The 19,225-nt window shown below is 37.3% G+C and overlaps 1 protein-coding gene across 1 annotated transcript in view; it reads left to right on the top strand.

Moving 5' to 3' along the window:
* adgrg2a (adhesion G protein-coupled receptor G2a) overlaps nt 1-19,225 on the top strand; it is a 37,002-nt gene that overhangs the window by 3,972 nt on the left and 13,805 nt on the right. The window contains exons 3-22 of the mRNA XM_073813183.1: nt 753-1,340; nt 2,398-2,454; nt 3,127-3,171; nt 3,395-3,451; nt 5,554-6,045; nt 6,232-6,279; nt 6,367-6,434; nt 6,688-6,753; nt 6,849-6,886; nt 6,978-7,105; nt 9,638-9,755; nt 9,902-9,966; nt 10,092-10,133; nt 10,219-10,286; nt 10,446-10,489; nt 10,608-10,650; nt 10,747-10,781; nt 10,855-10,982; nt 11,069-11,183; nt 11,516-18,750. Of these exons, the coding sequence (XP_073669284.1) occupies nt 753-1,340; nt 2,398-2,454; nt 3,127-3,171; nt 3,395-3,451; nt 5,554-6,045; nt 6,232-6,279; nt 6,367-6,434; nt 6,688-6,753; nt 6,849-6,886; nt 6,978-7,105; nt 9,638-9,755; nt 9,902-9,966; nt 10,092-10,133; nt 10,219-10,286; nt 10,446-10,489; nt 10,608-10,650; nt 10,747-10,781; nt 10,855-10,982; nt 11,069-11,183; nt 11,516-18,750 (9,480 nt within the window). The remainder of the gene's footprint in view (nt 1-752; nt 1,341-2,397; nt 2,455-3,126; nt 3,172-3,394; nt 3,452-5,553; nt 6,046-6,231; nt 6,280-6,366; nt 6,435-6,687; nt 6,754-6,848; nt 6,887-6,977; nt 7,106-9,637; nt 9,756-9,901; nt 9,967-10,091; nt 10,134-10,218; nt 10,287-10,445; nt 10,490-10,607; nt 10,651-10,746; nt 10,782-10,854; nt 10,983-11,068; nt 11,184-11,515; nt 18,751-19,225) is intronic.

Below are 19,225 nucleotides of genomic sequence, written 5' to 3'. Positions count from 1 at the left end.
TAAAGGATCAGGGTTTTTTGTGGTAAGGTAATGGTGTGGAAACTTTGTATAGATTTAACAGCAGAGAATACATATCCAGGGTTTGGTTAAGACAAAAGAACATGTTGTCAAATGTGGTTAATGGATTACATGCACGCGTATTGCATTTTTTCCAATGAAGAATCCTCGATTACTTCGACACACTGTGACCAAAATGTATAAATGTCTGCATTTATATAGCAAAAAAGATTTTAAACAAAAAGTTAGTTATTCCAAAAACAAAATGGCATCATTTGAATGGCAGTACACTTAAAAGTTGCAATCTTCAAAACGGTCTCCTCACCTCACCCTGATTCACATACGCTTATTAAAATGATTTATAATTTGAGCTGTCGGGTAAGATTGTGTGGAAAATGTCAGCTAAACGTCATTTGGCTTCAACATAATAACTGCATATTGTATTGTATTGAGTAGAGGCAAAAGCAGTTGATTGCAGATTGGATTGGTATTTTGCTTTCAAATCATACCTTTTTCATTTAAAATGACCAATAGTGGCCAAATACTCACAAATGTTATGCCAAATGTCACATTACTATGGTAAACAAGGTTGTTGTCATGTTGACCCTAAAACCCTGATTCTCAAAATGATTTTCTTATGGTTGTTGTTATTAAACACATACTGGCAGCTTCAGAGACTTAATTAGAGACTTAATTATAATTTTCATAATTAAAGTGTAAATAATGTGTTTATCTGTTTCTCTCTCTTTCTCAAGTAAATGGAGTCTTTATGTCTGATACGAAAGCCGTCCTTGTAGGATGTGATGACCACTGGACTTTCCAGGGACAGCAGGATATTCCTGTGCTCTTTCTGACAACAGTATGTGTAGACGTACGGATCCTATCCCCCGGTGCGTGGACTGCATTCAGCTACGTGTCGGTCCCCGCACCCCGCTACGAACTGGCCCTGCAGGGAGATGAAAACTCCCTGTATGCCTGGTTGTTGGGAGTACGGCATCAGTTCCCTGTCCAGCTGACCCCTCAACGATGGTACCACCTATGTCTGCGATGGGACGCCCCTCACCAAAGCTTCAGCCTGACAATACGGCACCACTCGGAAGTGTATCAGCGCACGGCCATAGCCCGTGCAATACCCCCCTCCGGGCGTCTTCTGCTTGGCTGTCGGCCAAAAGACGCCACCCCTGGGGTCAAAACGGCTACGGTGGAGCTCCACCTGTTCCGCATATGGGACGATGTGGGGGAGCACAATGCCTGCGAAGACGGCTCGGTGGTCGGCTGGGACTCAAGGTTTTGGACGGTCACACGAGCACAGGCTAAAGTTCAAGATTATACCCTGCATTGTGGTGAGTATAGGATGAGTTAACTGCAGAGATTTACAAGAGAGAAGCCTGTTTATCTGGTAGTGGATCACACGTACCAGTTCAACATAGTAAACGATAATTTAGTTAATCATAAAATGCCTGCAGCACTTTTTTTGAACTTAAAGTATGCAAATCTTTGAAATATAATGCCGCTCTATATAATGACTTCCTTGAAGCATGAATGAGCATGTGGATTGGTTGCGCCATTCAGAGGGGAGTTGACTAGATCGCCACATTTGCGTTATTAGCGCAATTATCTAACTAACCACCCACAATGCAGTTTAACCAGATGCTAAAGACATAATACCGTTGTGTTAGTGTAATTGCTGTAATTGTGCGTGTTTAGATAATGAGATGCAAAAAGTGGGTCAAAGTTTGTACATTGTATTGTTCATATTTTATTGAAAATAAACAAAATATAATGAAGAAGAGAGTTGTAGTATATCCAAATGTACTGTGCAGGCAAGAATACTTTGAGTACGGTAGGTTATAGAAAAGCGTGCAGCATCCTTCACAACCTTGAACTTAGAAACAAGCAGCAAGACAGGGAAACTGATTTGCTTAATTCGGATACAAAAATAACGTAGTTGGTGCATGCAAATAAACAACACTGTCAGCAGGTTCGCTGTTCATTCAAGTTAATTCCCCTCTGTGTGTAATATTGTTTTATGCATAATGTTGCATGATCATTTTAGTAATTTCATAGCATTTACTTTTATTAAATGCATGTGCACATGCATGTAGCCTTGTCTGTTTCTTGCATCAGGTTTCATACATCTGAAAATGTAGGTGAAAACTGAATACATTTCAAATATCCTAAATTTAAAACCTACCCAGCACAGAGGCTGGACTGAAACTATATATATATAGTTGCGCACAATATATTTATATATTACTCAAAGTAAACTTGATTGAAATGATCATCATGATCACACTGGATTCTGATGCAGGGTACAACAATGGGCAGTAGTGTTTATACTCACTTTTGGCTCTCTTTTACTTGTGCATGCCAATTCTGTTTCTGTATTTCATCTTCTAGGCCTAGAGCATCTGCGTAAGAAACGCGATGCAATGCAAACTACACCGAAACCGAACAGTAAGTGTAGTGCAAGTGTAAATTCACTTCACTTATACAGTTCTAGTGTGGTGATGGGTAAATATGCACTCTGTGAACACATCTGTCAAAGATTGCAAGCTTTTAACTTATTTACATATTTGAATAGTTGTGTTAGTTTTGAATCTATGACGTATAAGTATTTGCAAACATTGCTGTTCTTTTGTCACCGATCTCACGGCATGCTACATTGAAAAGAAGTCTACCTTTCAATCAGCACAGTTTATGACGCAAGAGATTTTTCGAATAGCAGATGGGTTGGGCATTTTCTCACGTTGGTTGCATTGGGAATGTGCTTTTTTTAGCTGAGTACAAGACAGGTGTATTCACCCATCAGTGTTAGATATTTAGAAACAAATTCTAAATTATCTACATTTATTACTTATCTGTTTCACACTGTGATTATCAGATGTATTGTGCAGTGTCATGTAGATAGGTGATAAAGGGAAGTGCATATTTTGTCAATTTATGCAAAAGTTTGTTATATAAAGGACACACAAATTATGTGATACAGTGTTTGTGGTTAGTATTGTGTTTGTGTAGCGACGTGTAATGTACTGTAGGTGTATGTGTTTATGTTACCTGCGGATTTCAGTAATGCTATTTTTAGATGATAAGGTTTAAAGGTTGACGCTGAATATTTGGTCTCTACAGCATCAGAAGGCGCATCCGGACAAATACTGTCATTGACAAATCCAAGTAAGTGAATGTGATCTGCTCGTCACCAGAGACATTGATGTTATTAATAGAGCCTTCACTTGATTAAAAATAAATTACATTAATTATGAGATGTGGCAAATACTTAATCAAAGTAAATGCAATTAATTAGGCTGCATAAATCAGTAGTTGCAGAGAAAAGCTGTAAAATTGAAATAATAATTTCATATCTTTACTACCGGGTTTTTTGTGCTTTCTTTTTAAGGTCCGCTTTTCGCTACTTTGGGCTCCATAATTAACAATGCAAATCAACTTCTTCAAGGTCAGTAAACAGCTTTAAATGATAAATATCAACAGACCATTTAAGGTGCTTGAGCAATTTTCCTGAAGTCAGGAAATCACTTACTGTATGTTGTGTTGGTGTTGTTGAATGTGTAAGGATGGTTCACTAATGGGTGGTTTCCCGGTCAGGGATTAGCTTAAACCAAGACTAGGCCTTAGTTTAATTCGGAAATATAACTAGTTTTAACAAACATGCCTTACTTAAAACATTACTTGTGTGCAATACGAAGGGCACTGATGTATTTTAAGATATGTCAGCGCAAGTTGTTTTCAGTTTGGACAGCTCTTACATTTATTTTAGTCTAGGACTAGTCTAATCCCTGTTCGGGAAACCACCCCATAATGACAAACAGGTGACTAGGTAAATAATAAATGTAACTAGTCTAAATAGCTTAAATATTATTAACTCTAGGTTTTTTTTAGCTGTGCTGCTTTAAATAGGAGGAAGTTCACAAATCTTAGTAGTGTTGTCACAGTACTAGAATATCTAACTTCGGTACTATACCTGGAAAATTTCCGCTATTCGATATCTTTCCGGTACCACGAGGGGAAATCTGCCACAGCATTAAAGCCTTAAACTTTTTATTATTATTGGATTATAAGACAAATATAACAAGGCAGAATTTTTTTCTCTTTTACATTTTTACTACAAGGTCATTGCAAATTTATTCTCCTAAAAACCTCCACCCAGCACTCCTGCTTGGCTTTCTTGTATTGTTAAAACAGAGCGAACGAGACGAGAAGTGGAGGCAGGGCCCTGCATTCACGTGTACTGTGTGTGTGCATGCATCGTTTTAAATTAAAGTTTGATTAAAGACTGAAGAGAGGGCACATGTTTGTTTTTTAAAATTAAAGTTTAAAATTTCAATTTCATTGTGACTTTAAAAACGTCAATACAGCAATATGAACACCACTTTTATTACCAATTGAATTTTTTAATTAGTGCAATAGTGCATTGCAAGGTTATTGTTATTTATCTTTTTTTTTTTTTAAGGATCCTATTTAAAGGATCTTGTTGTGTCTATATAGCGTTGAGAAATAGATCTTTAACCCAAACCAACCTAAATACATTCCTTTCACCAAAAAATATTGGTTTGGTATAAACAATGGTTGGGTAAAAATGCTGCGTAGAAACCTACATTTGATCTTAAGATCATTTATTAAAAATGCGTACGTGTGATTCAAAAACCAAATGTACACGCAGAAAACCCGTGTACCCCTTTCTTTCAGATGTGATATCTATAAATCGCAAATTATCTTGAACTTGTGCGCAGCTGAGCAGTTTCAGATCTCCGCCTTTAAACGATGCTTCATTAATGTCATAGACATATAAAAGAGCACTTGTCAATGTTTAAACCCTTTTCGAATGGCTTATATTTCCAAAAAACTACAGCAGTCAGACAAGCAAAAGTGCGTCAGCCTGCTCAGATCCTGTGACGCTAAGCAATGTTTCACGTCAAAGTTTTTATAAATATGAAAAGTAAAGCCAAAACATTTAGACCACCCCCTGATGGCTGGCTGCATTTTAGGTCATAAACCCCACCCTGTCCATGTAAACGAATGTGAGTCGAATTTAAAAATCTTAAAAATTTTTACAGAAAAAATTATATTTTTACTTTTGTTTTAGTTGTTTCTTATTATTTTTATATACTTTTAAGTGTTAGTTTTTCAAATAAGTTTGGTTTAAGTTAGTTATTAGATATTAAAAAGGGGTGCGACAGCATGATTTCTGTATTTGTGACTGAGTCAAACGGGAAAATACGTAGGGCGTTGATATCGTGGCTCCACCTCAAGACACCTTTTATATTTATTCATTTTATACAATAGAAATCAATAGAGACACGTCGCCCATCTTTTTTACAGTCTATGAACAGAACGGATGTTATTATTTTATGCTTCACTATGATGCAACCAGAAATACTGTGTTTGTTTTCACCTGGTGGGAGGAATGACAATAAACTTGAACTTTAACCATGGATTATAAATAAACCTATGCTGAGTAGTTACTACCCAACCCTGATTTTTGGCTTTCAGCAGATGATGCAATGACGAAACTAATTCCTCTTTGTTTCAATTATACAGAAAAGTCTTCAACTGTTTCTCCAAGCAGTACATCTGTCAATACACCCACCCCTATACCTCAGGGTCAGATCAAAACCACAACCTCTCCTTCACCATCACAAACCAGACCCACATTGAATTCGTCAAATGGCATTGGAGTGAATAACTCAACCACACGCCCGGCAGTTGTCCCAAAACCCATTACACCCATTACAACGCAAGCTCCTCTCACAACGACTACCACCATCACAGTCCCTTCTCAATCTCTGATTGGTTCAGCTGTTAATACCACAACCATTATGTCAAACATCATAACCCCAACACCTGCCTCACAGACCTCTAACCAAACAGTCCGGCAAACCCAAAACACAGCTATCTCTTCTGTAAAGCTTACATCCGAAATACTGGCCAATCAGACAACAGCACACCCTAGCACTACACCTCCTGTCATGGCTCAAATAGCCAATCAGTCAACAGTTGTACGGACAAAGAGGTCTTCTACATTATTAACAGGTACAGCTATTATGACCATATTCTGATAGAGAAAGACAAATGACTTCTATTTCTGTGATAATTACAGGATATTAAAATAAACTCCTTACCTTCGTTCTCATACTCTGCCACATATTAAATCATTTATATGTTATATAATTCATCCTAATGGGGTTTTTCGCTTTGATGTCTTTTCATTTGTTCTAGGGTCATTTGTGGCGCAGTGTAACTTTTCTCAGTACTGCGCTGATCAATGTAAGTAAAAACTTTTTTCACTAAAACATGATTTCGATTGTATGGAGATTCCTGGAGAAATAAAATATGTCTTTTCTCACCCAACAGCATCATACTACTGGATGCCTATGGAGGTGGTTGGAAATAATTTAGCTGAACAAGATATTGAAACTTGGGTAATAAAAAAGATAATAAAAATGTTTATCTGCCATCTTTATTCCACATACTGTAGAAATGATGGTAAATTTAAAGTTAGATCATCCATTTTTTGCTATTAGATTAGCTAAACAGTATTTTATGATTTTATGTATGCAAAAGTCAACATTTTATCTCTTAGCACACCTGATAATACAATTTCTTGGACTTGTAAGGTACATCTACTTCAATGCAGTATACAGTACACACTAAAGCACTGTATACTGTGCTCAGTTTTTAGGTCTATTTGATATGACTTCCTGCCCTGCAGTCAGTACTACAATATGCCAAGCTTTTGTGGTAAGTATTTGTGACTAATAATAAATCATTCACGGGTGATATTTTATGTAGTCGAGCATGAGATGATTTTCAAATGTTTTTTTCATGTAATATAGACGGCTGAGGTTACATGTCAAGACACAGTGAACATCCAGTAAGTCAAAACTGAAGTCTCCCCAAAACTAAACAAACAAATAAGCATCATCTCAGTAACAAACCATTGACTTCTGCCTCTGTTACCATAGGAGGACTAATTGCACGGTGCTTATACAACTTAACCAGGCTGAAAACGCATGTGAAATCGGTAGGCTGGTGGAAAACAAGACAGACAAACAAATAAAAATCCTGCTTCTAGGAGATGTGGAGAGAGTGGGTGAGTAAGAATTACTGTACTAAGTTGACAGACTCTGTGTTAGTTAAACAAAAGTAAATATTATTATGTAATGATTACTTTAAAGCAACACTATGTAGTTTCCATGTAAAAATGACTTACAGCTCCCCCATGTGGTTGAAAAGCGCAACAGTGCCTGGTATCAGACACTCTTCTGCAGGCAGGGGGAGGGGCGGGGCTGTGTGCTCTACCCTCCACCGCCACTTTCAGAGTGTGCTTGTAGCAGCTAGGAGGCTACTCAGGTTGCAGCAACCGTACAATTTGGCCAGTTAAAAGTTGTTCTATCACTGAAATAATTTTAGAGACATTATTTAAAGGTAAAAAAAACTACATAGTGTTGCTTTAAATAGGTACGGGTCAATCTCAGACACTTCAAAATTTTTTTAATTGTCACGTAACCCATATGTGCCTCTATATAGGTCCGTAGTAAAACTTTGTGTTAGCACCGCAAAAAGGTCATACACTGCAAAAAATGACTTTCTTACTTAGTATTTTTGTCTTGTTTTCAGTAGAAATATCAAAAAGTTCTTAAATCAAGGTGTATTTTCTTGATGAGCAAAATGACTTAAGAAAATAATACTAGTTTTTAGACAAAAAATATACAATTTCAGTAAATTTGTGCTTAAAACAAGCAAAAATATCTGCCAATGGGGTGAGAAAATTTTACTTGAATTAAGTGTTTAAGAAAAAATCAATCTTATTTCACAATTTTTTTTCTCACCCCATTGGCAGATAATTTTGCTTGTTTTAAGGACAATTTCACTTAAATTGTATATTATTTGTCTTAAAACTAGACTTATTTACTTATGTCGTTTTGCTCATCAAGAAAAACATATTAATTTAAGAATTAAGACAAAAAACAAGAATTAAGAAAAACAAGACAAAAATACTAAGTAAGAAAGTCATTTTTGCAGTGTGGGTTGCACTGTGGGGTCAAACACTGTAAGTTGCTTTGGATAAAAGCATCTTCCAAATGAATAAATTAATAGTTTGGTTCTAAAACGCAATTAATCCATTTTGACTAATTTGGGTAAAAATGTGTTTTCTATATCAAGAAAGTTATGAGATGAAAATAATTTTCTTTAACAAACTTTCACATAGCATCTTTAGGTTATAATAACATTAAAAATTCTAATTTCTAATTAGATTTTTAAAGATTTATTATAAAAACTGACTTTTTTTTTTCAAAATGCTATAAATCTATTGAATCAATATTTAAATGTGCATTCATCTTTGTCATGTTATATTAATTTATTACACTGATTTAAAAAATAAACATTATTGGCTTTAATGAAAATACTTACTTTGTCATATCAATAACCCTATCATTACTGCTATCATCCTTGGGACGTCATCACTGAACTTTTTTCAGCTGTAAAATGTTTTGGTCCTGCTTGATTTTCGTTGACTTTGAGTAAAATAATGTAAAGTTTTTCATAAGATTGCCTGGAGTCAATGTGTTAGCATGACAGAAGCTTGATATTGTCATATGAGAATAAGCAACAGCCAGCCTCACATAAATTATATACCTTAGATAAATTATTCGATTTTGGTGGCTTACGTTTCTTCCCTGCTATAGAAAACCACCACAGGTTGATCAATGCCATCAAAAGTATTATTTTGTTTTTGTTTGTTTGGTGATCACGAAGTACAAAGTAGATGAGGAAAACTAGGATTCTGTGTGAATTCGACGCGGCGTCATTATTGTTTACAATGCGTGGAATGGTGCGCTGTGATTTGTTGAGCAGATTTATTGCATTCTGCAGAGAAAGAGGACTGGCGTTTATTGCGTTTTGGAAAAAAAGGGAGAAAAGATGACAGAATAACATGGCAGATATTATTGGGTAAAATTAAAAATTTGCTTTTTTAATACTGACCAGATACAATACTGATTTTGGTGGTAACTAAAAAAATGTACAAATGCCGTTTATTGCATTTTTAGAACCAAAATCTTCAAATGTAAATGTATGTCCTTTGACCTTTGATCGTAATAACAAAAAACCCAAACGTAAATTACTTATTTGTTGTTTAACACATACAATTAAATAACAAGGAATAAGTTTCTTGATACATAAATCACTTAAAGAGCTGCCTGGTTCATAGTTTTGTCTGTATTTTTATAAATTCACTTTTTTTAAATTGGTGGCTCCTCAGCTCACATGGCTTCATGTGATAGTAAAGAGTTAATCGAATGCCCACTTAAAATCTAGAAAGAAGTACTACTAGCTCATCTGGGTAGTTTTCGCCTACAGGTATTGTTTTTTTTACTATTGTGAATTTGGATATACTACTTGATTTGCATACTGATTCTCGCCTGCTAGAGTATATAGTAGGGAAGTATGCTTACTGTTTGTGCAAAATGATGTCTGTTCCTAAAGGATGATGTCATTAAGGAACTAAACTGTGTTAGGGCTAAATAATTCACACTTAACAAACGGCAACAATAGAATTCACACTGATCCAACAACCTCATTCGTTTAATAATCAAAGTCTTCATAAATTGTTTGCTCACAGGTAAAGGCCTCTGCATGGAGAAAACCATTTCAGCCCCTGGTGGTGGTTATGTGCATTGCACGTCCTCTATGTCTTACGATGAAGTGTGCAAAATCCAAGGACCTGTCAGCGTAACATGGTAAACGTTTCTAGCGATCTTGTTTAGTCTATAAGAGTCAAGACTTTACTTGCATGATTTAAATAAAAGTAACTTTACAACATTTTCTAATGTTTTAATGGTTTTATTAAGATAATTAATGTATTTATGTTAATTCCTTTTCACAGCTCTTCTGGAGAGAATGATATCATCCCTAATGACTTACAGATACTTAGTGACCAAGCCTGCAGTGGTGAGAATTTAAATGGCATCTTAGCACAGATTATAGATGTTTTTCATTAAGAAACTAATAATATATAAAATATAGAGCTTTGCCACAATGCTACTTCTTACCAAAAACTTCTATATTGCTTTTAGTTGCAAACCAGCAGCAATGTGATTGTCACATATCTGACTCTGGTGAGTGCACTACACAATATAACGGCATGTATGCGAATATTTCAAAGCATTGAAATTCATCCTTTTACCTCTTTTATATTTTTAGAGGCATATTTTGCCGTTCGTATAAACATTTCGAGCCCCGATGTGGATTTCACCTTCATCCAGAACTCGGTGAGTGTGCATGAGCAGATTTTTAGGGCATTCTAGAGCAAATGACACGCAGACATACAATTTTACGAGTAAAACTGGCCGGCTCAAATAGACAATGATACAGGACAATGTTATCATGGAGTCATTGTTTATATTTCTTTTCTTTGCTTAAATTAAAAGATTGTACAGTGGAGCTCTCCCTGCGACAAAAACACCGTTTTAGGGTATGTCCAGCATTACAGTTATTTCTATTTGAAAAATATATATAAAGAGAAAAATGTGTGTAAAAAACATTTATTTTTTGACATCTACTTTATGGTTGATCACGTTACATTCCCATAGGTCTCTGTGCAATCCTATTGCCGAAGTTTCACAGAAATATCAGGTAAACCTTTACGAAACTGTTGTTTTCCATCTTAAAGAAACTAATCTTGTGAATAGTTACAAGCAGGTCAAACTTCTTTGTGTTGATTTTCTACAGGGAATGCATCTGGAATGTTTTGGTGAAGCAGCAAGGTAAGGTGCATCGTGACCTATTGTGTGTTTCTGCACGCATTCGTGTGCATCTAACAAGTCTATTGTTCCTCAGGCTCTACACCTGCATGTTAACTCTGCAGCTGTCACCACCACTGGATGTGTGCATTGTTAGCACGGCTTTAGCCGAAATGTGGAAGGATAGCACCAATGTATATTTTGGTGGGCCTGTGTATAGAACAGGTGAGTGTTGAATCACATGTACATGTATTTCCATGTGTTGGGAATAGTAAAAATGTCATTCTCTTTTCTGTCTGTCTCCTACACAGTTATATGTCGTTTGCCCACTACCACTGACAGCAACCTTTTGAACTCTACATTTACTTGGACCTCTGTCAATCTGAGCACCAGCCAGATCAGTGATGTCCAAAACCAGCTTAAATGGTAGGTGGTGTGTTAAACCATTGCTCAACACTGTGCATAAAACACATTTGTATTTAATTTTAACTAATTAGCTGACATAGTGAAAAATGTATTCATATTTTTAAGCAAATTCATCATGGGCTATGTTCACACTGACAGCCTACAGTAAATTTAAATTACTATATATTTGATTGAACTCAGATTAGGTTTATGTAGTTTAAACATTACGAAACAGATGATATGCATATGCTGACTAACAGCTTTCCATTTTTAGATTTTTGGGATAGTAAAGGTTTAAGGACTGTGTTTTATATTGCACACATATATAAAACTATTCTGTCTTTGTTCTACAGTGATCAGGGTCAGACGTATGCTGTTCTTTTAAGTGATAGTTGTGAGATCTCATCTGAATCCCACACTACTCCACCTATTCCTCCCAGCACAAGCACAGAGAGCGGACCTACAGCCCTAAATGTCACTTCTCCATCAGTAACTACAGGCCAGCCACTGAGCAGCCATACCAACCAAACGGTTACAACATTCAGCTCTGTCAACACACAGAATAATGCTTCGAATACATCCTTCAATACAACAGTCTCAGTATCCAGCACTCGCTTCACGTCCACTAACAGCACAGACACACTTTCACTCAGTACAACTGGACTGCCACTCATTCCATCAGCTAGACTGCCCACTACAACAGACACACAAAGAAATACAACAAGCACACTGGGAAATGCAACTCTAACACCATTCAATATATCAGGACCATTAGTCAATACAACAGCCATACCACTCAATAAAACAGTCACAACAGCAGTCACAACACTCAATGCAACAGACAGACTATTAACTACAACAATTACACCACATAATGCTAGAGTCACCACACCTAATGCAATAGTCTCAACACCTAATGCAACAGTCACAACACTCAATACAACAGTCACAACACTCAATGCAACAGACAGACTAGTAACTGCAACAGTTACACCACTCAATGCAACAGTCACAACACTCAATGCAACAGACAGACTATTAACTACAGCAATTACACCACCTAATGCAACAGTCACAACACTAAATGCAACAGACAGACTATTAACTACAGCAATTACACCACCTAATGCAACAGTCACAACACTCAATGCAACAGACAGACTATTAACTACAGCAATTACACCACCTAATGCAACAGTCACAACACTCAATGCAACAGTCACAACACTCAATGCAACAGACAGACTATTAACTACAGCAATTACACCACCTAATGCAACAGTTACAACACTCAATGCAACAGTCCCGACACTAAATACAACAGACAGACTATTGACTACAACAGTTACACCACATAATGCAACAGTCACTACACCTAATGCAACAGTCTCAACACCGAATGCAACAGTCTCAATACCTAATGCAACAGTCACACTATTAGCTACAACAAATACACCACATAATGCAACAGTCACCACACCTAATGCAACAGTCACAACACCCAATGCAACAGTCATAACACTCAATACAACAGACAGACTATTAACTACAACAATTACACCACATAATGCAACAGTCACAACACTCAATACAACAGACAGACTATTAACTACAACAGTAACACCACCTAATGCAACAGTCCTGACACTAAATGCAACAGACAGACTATTGACTACAACAATTACACCACATAATGCAACAGTCTCAACACCTAATGCAACAGTCTCAACACCTTATGCAACACTCTCAACACCTTATGCAACAGTCACAACACCCAATGCAACAGTCACAACACTCAATGCAACAGTCATAACACTCAATACAACAGACAGACTATTAACTACAACAGCTACACCACATAATGCAACAGTCACCACACCTAATGCAACAGTCTCAACACCTAATGCAACAGTCACAACACTCAATACAACAGACACACTATTAACTACAACAGCTACACCACATAATGCAACAGTCACCACACCTAATGCAACAGTCACAACACTCAATACAATAGACACACTATTAACTACAACAATAACACCACATAATGAAACAGTTACCACACCTAATGTAACAGTCTCAACACATAATGCAACAGTCACAACACTCAATACAACAGACAGACTATTAACTACAACAATAACACCACATAATGCAACAGTCACAACACTCAATGCAACAGTCCTGACATTAAATACAACAGACAGACTATTGACTACAACAATTACACCACGTAATGCAACAGTCACCACACCTGATGCAACAGTCACAACACCCAACACAACAGTCACAACACTCAATACAACAGACAGACTATTAACCCAAACAATTACACCACATAATGCAACAGTCCTGACATTAAATACAACAGACAGACTATTGACTACAACAATAACACCACATAATGCAACAATTACACCACGTAATGCAACAGTCACCACTCCTGATGCAACAGTCACAACACCCAACACAACAGTCACAACACTCAATACAACAGACAGACTATTTACTACAACAATTACACCACATAATGCAACAGTCACCACACCTAATACAACAGTCACAACACGCAATACAACAGACAGACTATTAACTACAACAATAACACCACATAATGCAACAGTCACCACACTCAATGCAACAGTCCTGACATTAAATACAACAGAAAGACTATTGACTACAACAATAACACCACATAATGCAACAGTCATCACACTCAATGCAACAGTCACAACACTCAATACAACAAACACACTAATAACTACACCAATTACACCACATAATGCAACAGTCACCACACCTAATGCAACAGTCTCAATACCTAATGCTACAGTCACAACACTCAATACAACAGACAGACTATTAACTACAACAATAACACCACATAATGCAACAGTCACCACACTCAATGCAACAGTCCTGACATTAAATACAACAGACAGACTATTGACTACAACAATAACACCACATAATGCAACAGTCACCACACTCAATGCAACAGTCACAACACTCAATACAACAAACACACTATTAACTACAACAAATACACCACATAATGCAACAGTCACCACACCTAATGCAACAGACTCAACAACCAATGCAACAGTCATAACACTCAATACAACAGACAGCCTATTAACTACAACAATTAAACCACATAATGCAACAGTCACCACACCTAATGCAACAGTCACAACACTCAATACAACAGACACATTATTAACTACACCAATAACACCACATAATGCAATAGTCACAACACTCAATACAACAGACAGACTATTAACTACAACAGTTACACCACATAATGCAACAGTCACCATGCCTAATGCAACAGTCTCAATACCTAAAGCAACAGTCACTTCACTCAATGCAACAGTCACAACACTCAATGCAACAGTTACACCACTTAATACAATAGTAACAACACTCAATGCAACAGACACAACACTCAATGCAACAGGCAGACTATTAACTACAACAGTTACACCACATAATTCAACAGTCACCACATCTAATGCAACAGTCACAACACTCAATGCAACAGACAGACTATTAACTGCAACAGTTACACCACTTAATGGAACAGTTACAACACTCAATGTAACAGACAGACTATTAACTGCAACAGTTACACCACTTAATGCAACTGTCACAACACTCAATACAACAGACAGACTATTAACAGCAACAATCACAACACCCAATACAAAAGTCGCAATGCTCAATGCAACAGTCACAACACTCAATGCAACAGTCACAACACTCAATGCAACAGTCACAACACTCAATGCAACAGTCACAACACCCAATGCAACAGACAGACTTTTAACTGCAACAGTTACACCACTCAATGCAACGATCACAACACTCAATGCAACAGTCACAACACTCAATGCAACAGACCGACTATTAGCTACAACAGCTATACCACTTAATACAACAGTTAGAACACTCCATGCGACAGTCACAACACTCAATGCAACAGTCACAACAATCAATGCAACAGTCACAACACTCAGTGCAACAGACAGACTATTAACTGCAACAGTTACACCACTTAATGCAACAGTCACAACACTCAATGCAACTGACAGACTATTAACTGCAACAATCACAACACACAATGCAACAGTCACAACACCCAATGCAAGTGTCACAACGCTCAATGCAACAGTCACAACACTCAATACAACAGTCACAACACTCAATGCAACAGTCACAACACTCAATGCAACAGTCACAACACTCAATGCAACAGTCACAACACTCAATGTAACAGACAGACTATTAACTACAACAATAACACCACATAATGCAACAGTCACCACACTCAATGTAACAGACAGACTAGTAACTGCAACAGCTACACCACTTAATGCAACAGTCACAACACTCAATGTAACAGACAGACTAGTAACTGCAACAGTTACACCACTTAATGCAACAGTCACAACACTTAATGCAACAGACAGACAGTTAACTGCAACAGCTACACCACTTAATGCAACAGTTACACCCCTTAATGCAACAGTCACAACACTCAATGTAACAGACAGACTAGTAACTGCAACAGTCACGATACCCAATGCAGTCATGACACCCAATGCAAGTGTCACAACGCTCAATGCAACAGTCACAATACTCAATACAAAAGACAGACTATTAACTGCAACAGCTAAACCACTCAATGCAACAGTCACAACACTCAATGTAACAGACAGACTAGTAACTGCAACAGTACCACCACTTAATGCAAGAGTCACAACACTCAATACAACAGTCACAACACTTAATGCAACAGACAGACTATTAACTGCAACAGTTACACCACTTAATGCAACAGACAGACTATTAACTGCAACAGCTACACCACTTAATGCAACAGTCACAACACTCAATGTAACAGACAGACTAGTAACTGCAACCGTTACACCACTTAATGCAACAGTCACAACACTTAATGCAACAGACAGACTATTCACTGCAACAGTTACACCACTTAATGCAACAGTCACAACACTCAATACAACCGACAGACTATTAACTGCAACCGTTACACCACTTAATGCAACAGTCACAACACTCAATACAACAGTCACAACACTCAATGTAACAGACAGACTAGTAACTGCAACAGTTACACCACTTAATGTAACAGTCACAACACTTAATGCAACAGACAGACTATTCACTGCAACAGTTACACCACTTAATGCAACAGTCACAACACTCAATACAACAGTCACAACACTCAATGTAACAGACAGACTAGTAACTGCAACAGTTACACCACTTAATGCAACAGTCACAACACTTAATGCAACAGACAGACTATTCACTGCAACAGTTACACCACTTAATGCAACAGTCACAACACTCAATACAACCGACAGACTATTAACTGCAACCGTTACAACACTTTATGCAACAGACAGACTATTAACTGCAACAGCTACACCACTTAATGCAACAGTCACAACACTCAATACAACAGTCACAACACTCAATGTAACAGACAGACTAGTAACTGCAACAGTTACACCACTTAATGCAACAGTCACAACACTTAATGCAACAGACAAACTATTTACTGCAACAGTTACACCACTTAATGCAACAGTCACAACACTCAATACAACCGACAGACTATTAACTGCAACCGTTACACCACTTTATGCAACAGACAGACTACTAACTGCAACAGCTACACCACTCAATGCAACAGTCACAACACTCAATACAACAGTCACAACACTCAATGTAACAGATAGACTATTAACTCCAGCAGTTACACCACTTAATGCAACCTTTACCACACCTAATGCAACAGTCAAAACACTCAATGCAACAGTCACAACACTCAATGTAACAGACAGAGTATTAACTGCAACAGTTACACCCCTTAATGCAACAGTCACAACACTCAATGCAACAGTCACAACATTCAATGCAACCGACAGACTGTTAACTGCAACAGTTACACCCCTTAATGCAACAGTCACAACACTCAATGCAACAGTCACAACATTCAATGCAACCGACAGACTATTAACTGCAACCGTTACACCCCTTAATGCAACAGTCACAACACTCAATGCAACAGACAGACTATTAACTGCAACCGTTACACCACTTAATGCAACAGTCACAACACTCAATGCAACAGACAGACTATTAACTGCAACCGTTACACCACTTAATGCAACAGACACAACACTCAATGTAACAGACAGACTATTAACTGCAACAGTTACACCACTTAATGCAACAGTCACAACACTCAATGCAACAGTCACAACACTCAATGTAACAGACAGACTATTTACTGCAACAGTTACACCACTCAATGCAACAGTCACAACACTCAATGTAACAGACAGACTATTTACTGCAACAGTTACACCACTCAATGCAACAGGCACAACACTCAATGTAACAGACAGACTATTAACCGCAACAGTTACACCACTTAATGCAACAGTGACACCACTTAATGCAACAGTGACACCACTCAATGCAACAGTCACAACACTCAATGTAACAGACAGACTATTTACTGCAACAGTTACACCACTCAATGCAACAGTCACAACACTCAATGTAACAGACAGACTATTTACTGCAACAGTTACACCACTCAATGCAACAGTCACAACACTCAATGTAACAGACAGACTATTAACCGCAACCGTTACACCACTTAATGCAACAGACACAACACTCAATGTAACAGACAGACTATTAACTGCAACAGTTACACCACTTAATGCAACAGTTACACCACTTAATGCAACAGTGACAACACTCAATGTAACAGTTACACCACTTAATGCAACAGACACACAATTAAATACCACAATGTACATGTTTAATGTCACAACTTTAAATGCAACAACTGTTTTTCCTAATATATCGTATTCCAATGCAACAACCCCACTGTTGAACACAACACAGCTGAGTACAGCACACCTTCCAGTCAACACAACCATCTTCAACACAACAGAAATTCCAGTGAATGTAACTATTTACAATGAAACTATTGTTGACCGTAGTATCAACACAACTGAGACCCCCAACAACACATCACGATTTAGTACAACATTAAGCCCTGCAGTTAACACAACACAGTTTAACACCAGCCAGTCAAACACCACCGAGATACACACAACCCTCTACAACACAACAGAAATGCCAGTGAATGTAACCATTTACAATGTAACTGCTGTTGACCGTAGCATCAACACAACTGAGGCCACCACCAACTCATCACAATTTATTACAACATTAAGCCCTGCAGTTAACACAACACAGTTTAACACCAGCCAGTCAAACACAACAGAGATACACACAACTACCTTCCCAACAACAAAAAACATTTCCAGTGTGCCTGTTACAACCAATCTAACACAATTAAACAACTCAACAGAAAAGGTTGAAACTAACACAACTGCTGTGCCAACGATACAGCCAGTCTCTACTCACAACACCTCCAATTCCTCAATAACCGCTTCACCTGGGCATCACATTACTGCAACAACCAGCAGAAAAAATACATCTGTGCCAACCACAGTCAAGGCAACAGGTTTGAATATTAATTTTTTTAATGAATGATATACTATATTGATACATGACATCAAGTTGGCATATTCAAGGGGGGTCTCATTTATTCTTGTAGGCATTCATTTTTGTGCATTTTGATAGACACAGTATTAGGGCTGGGCTATATTGACCAAAATTCACATCTATGTCATTTTGGGAAATTAAACTAAAATCGAACTTTGATGCTCCAAATCTCATAATTAGATAAAAATACTTTACCCTGGATTTCATAGACAAGGTCAAAAATGTACAAAAATACATGGTGCTAAGATCAGACTTTACATAATTATATCTACAAATGTTTAACTCTTTTCTAGCAAGCATTTTAAAAAAGTTGCCAGTCAGTTAGTGTTTTATAAGTTGGCTAAGTGGATAAAAGCAGAAATATGATTGCCCTATAAACTTGTCAATGGCGGGAAAGAGTTATAAGATCTTCCTGTTTATTCACATTTTGTACT

This window comes from Paramisgurnus dabryanus, chromosome 22, assembly GCF_030506205.2.
Source record: "Paramisgurnus dabryanus chromosome 22, PD_genome_1.1, whole genome shotgun sequence".
Classification (NCBI taxonomy): domain Eukaryota; kingdom Metazoa; phylum Chordata; class Actinopteri; order Cypriniformes; family Cobitidae; genus Paramisgurnus; species Paramisgurnus dabryanus.
The sequence above is the reverse complement of the archived record's forward strand: the minus strand, read 5'-3'. Positions and strand labels throughout refer to the sequence as shown.